Below are 1,549 nucleotides of genomic sequence, written 5' to 3'. Positions count from 1 at the left end.
CCGAGCCTAAACCCCAGAGTCTTAGGTATTCATAAATAACATTAAGTATTTCCCAAATAGAAGGACATAAAAGACCAGAGGATCACTTCATACTTCCTGAAGTATACCTGCAAGTAGCTGTACAGTTTTAAGTCTACTTAATGCCAAGTGATAAAGACAACAAGCTCAATCTACAATTTCCATCCAATAGCAAGTACAACACAGAAATGGTTCTCACATCATTCGTAATTAAAATAATTGTATTTAAGTTCTGTAATACTAAACAATGAGTACATCATCTATGAATTCCATGAATATTTACTGTGTCATCAACATTAACAAAAAATACAAAAAGGGGGAAGGTAAATTTTAAGGGAAGAAATTCAAATTACAGGGTAGAGGTTCTTAAGACTGTTTCATCACCATCAATATTTAATATTTAAATATAAGCTCCAACCTATCTATTGACATGAAAACAGTGTGAAGCTCTACCTTATACTTATAAAATAATTCTTACTTAACTTCTACACATTGCTTTATACTCCCATTTTTTGTCTCATAAAAGGTATTCTGAACTAAACCTTAGTTATTACTCTTAAAAGACAGAAATACTTGCCTTTTGCAGATCTGCTCTAAGCCTTAGCCAAAATGATTCCAATTCAAAAGTATTCAAATTAATATAATTTCTAAATCTACCTTTGTGTAAACTTAGTTAAACTACTTCAGTTAATTTAAACTCAAAAACCTGACCAAGAGAAACCAAATTCAAAACATACCTGGCCTACCCTACCTGTACAGACATTTTAAAGGTTGTTTGAAAGTCCAGGCTATATGGTAGGTACAGTTCATAATTCTTTATTATATACCACATATCTAAACATATACAGCTACAAATATACAACTGTATTTCTTTTGAAATAACAAACACAAGAAAAAGTTCTAACCATAATGTGGCTAAGAGTTTAGTAAATGGCATAAAAGAATATATTATGGTTTCATTAAGGAAAAAAACAAGTTTTAACAAGTTAAATTCTTCAGAGAACTATTGACAAGTCTCAGAAAAAAAGAAAATGTTCATAATAAAAAAAAGTTCTGCCTTTTATTTCACTGTCTTTCTCAGTGGAGGTCCACTATCTGAAATCATTTTGAATGGAACAATTTTTCAGATCCATGAATAACAGGCTCAGAACATAATAAGCAACAACTGTCCCTTCTCCATTTGAGGACTCAGTGCTTTTACACAGTGAATAATTCAATAATTAATGGTTCAACTTACCAGATCTCCACTTTCAGGAACTATAAAAACAGAGAAAAAGAAATTCAAATGAATAAGAAATTAAACTAAGCTTATTACAAAACAACCATTAATACCCACACTAAAATAGTACTTACCTTCAGGAGGTGCAAAAAAATTAAAGAAGGAGTCATTGGAAACTGTTTTAGTCACAGTACGAACTGTCCCACGTCCCTTATGTTTCTGCTTCTTCTTAATGGTTTTCAAAGTGACATTCTTTCCTTTTTTCCAATCTATCTGGCACCCTGTACAACCCATAATTTCTGGTCCATCAAA

At 31.5% G+C, this 1,549-nt stretch overlaps 1 protein-coding gene across 2 annotated transcripts in view; it reads right to left on the bottom strand.

Moving 5' to 3' along the window:
- NAP1L1 (nucleosome assembly protein 1 like 1) overlaps nt 1-1,549 on the bottom strand; it is a 36,758-nt gene that overhangs the window by 4,197 nt on the left and 31,012 nt on the right. For both annotated transcript variants that reach the window (XM_012801165.1, XM_012801164.1), the window contains exons 10-11: nt 1,372-1,527; nt 1,257-1,275 (exon numbers count right to left, since the gene is read on the bottom strand). In XM_012801165.1, the coding sequence (XP_012656619.1) occupies nt 1,257-1,275; nt 1,372-1,527 (175 nt within the window). The remainder of the gene's footprint in view (nt 1-1,256; nt 1,276-1,371; nt 1,528-1,549) is intronic.

This window comes from Otolemur garnettii, unplaced genomic scaffold (assembly GCF_000181295.1).
Source record: "Otolemur garnettii isolate 467f Iridium unplaced genomic scaffold, OtoGar3 scaffold00007, whole genome shotgun sequence".
Classification (NCBI taxonomy): domain Eukaryota; kingdom Metazoa; phylum Chordata; class Mammalia; order Primates; family Galagidae; genus Otolemur; species Otolemur garnettii.
This window is presented reverse-complemented; position numbering and strand designations above follow the sequence as displayed.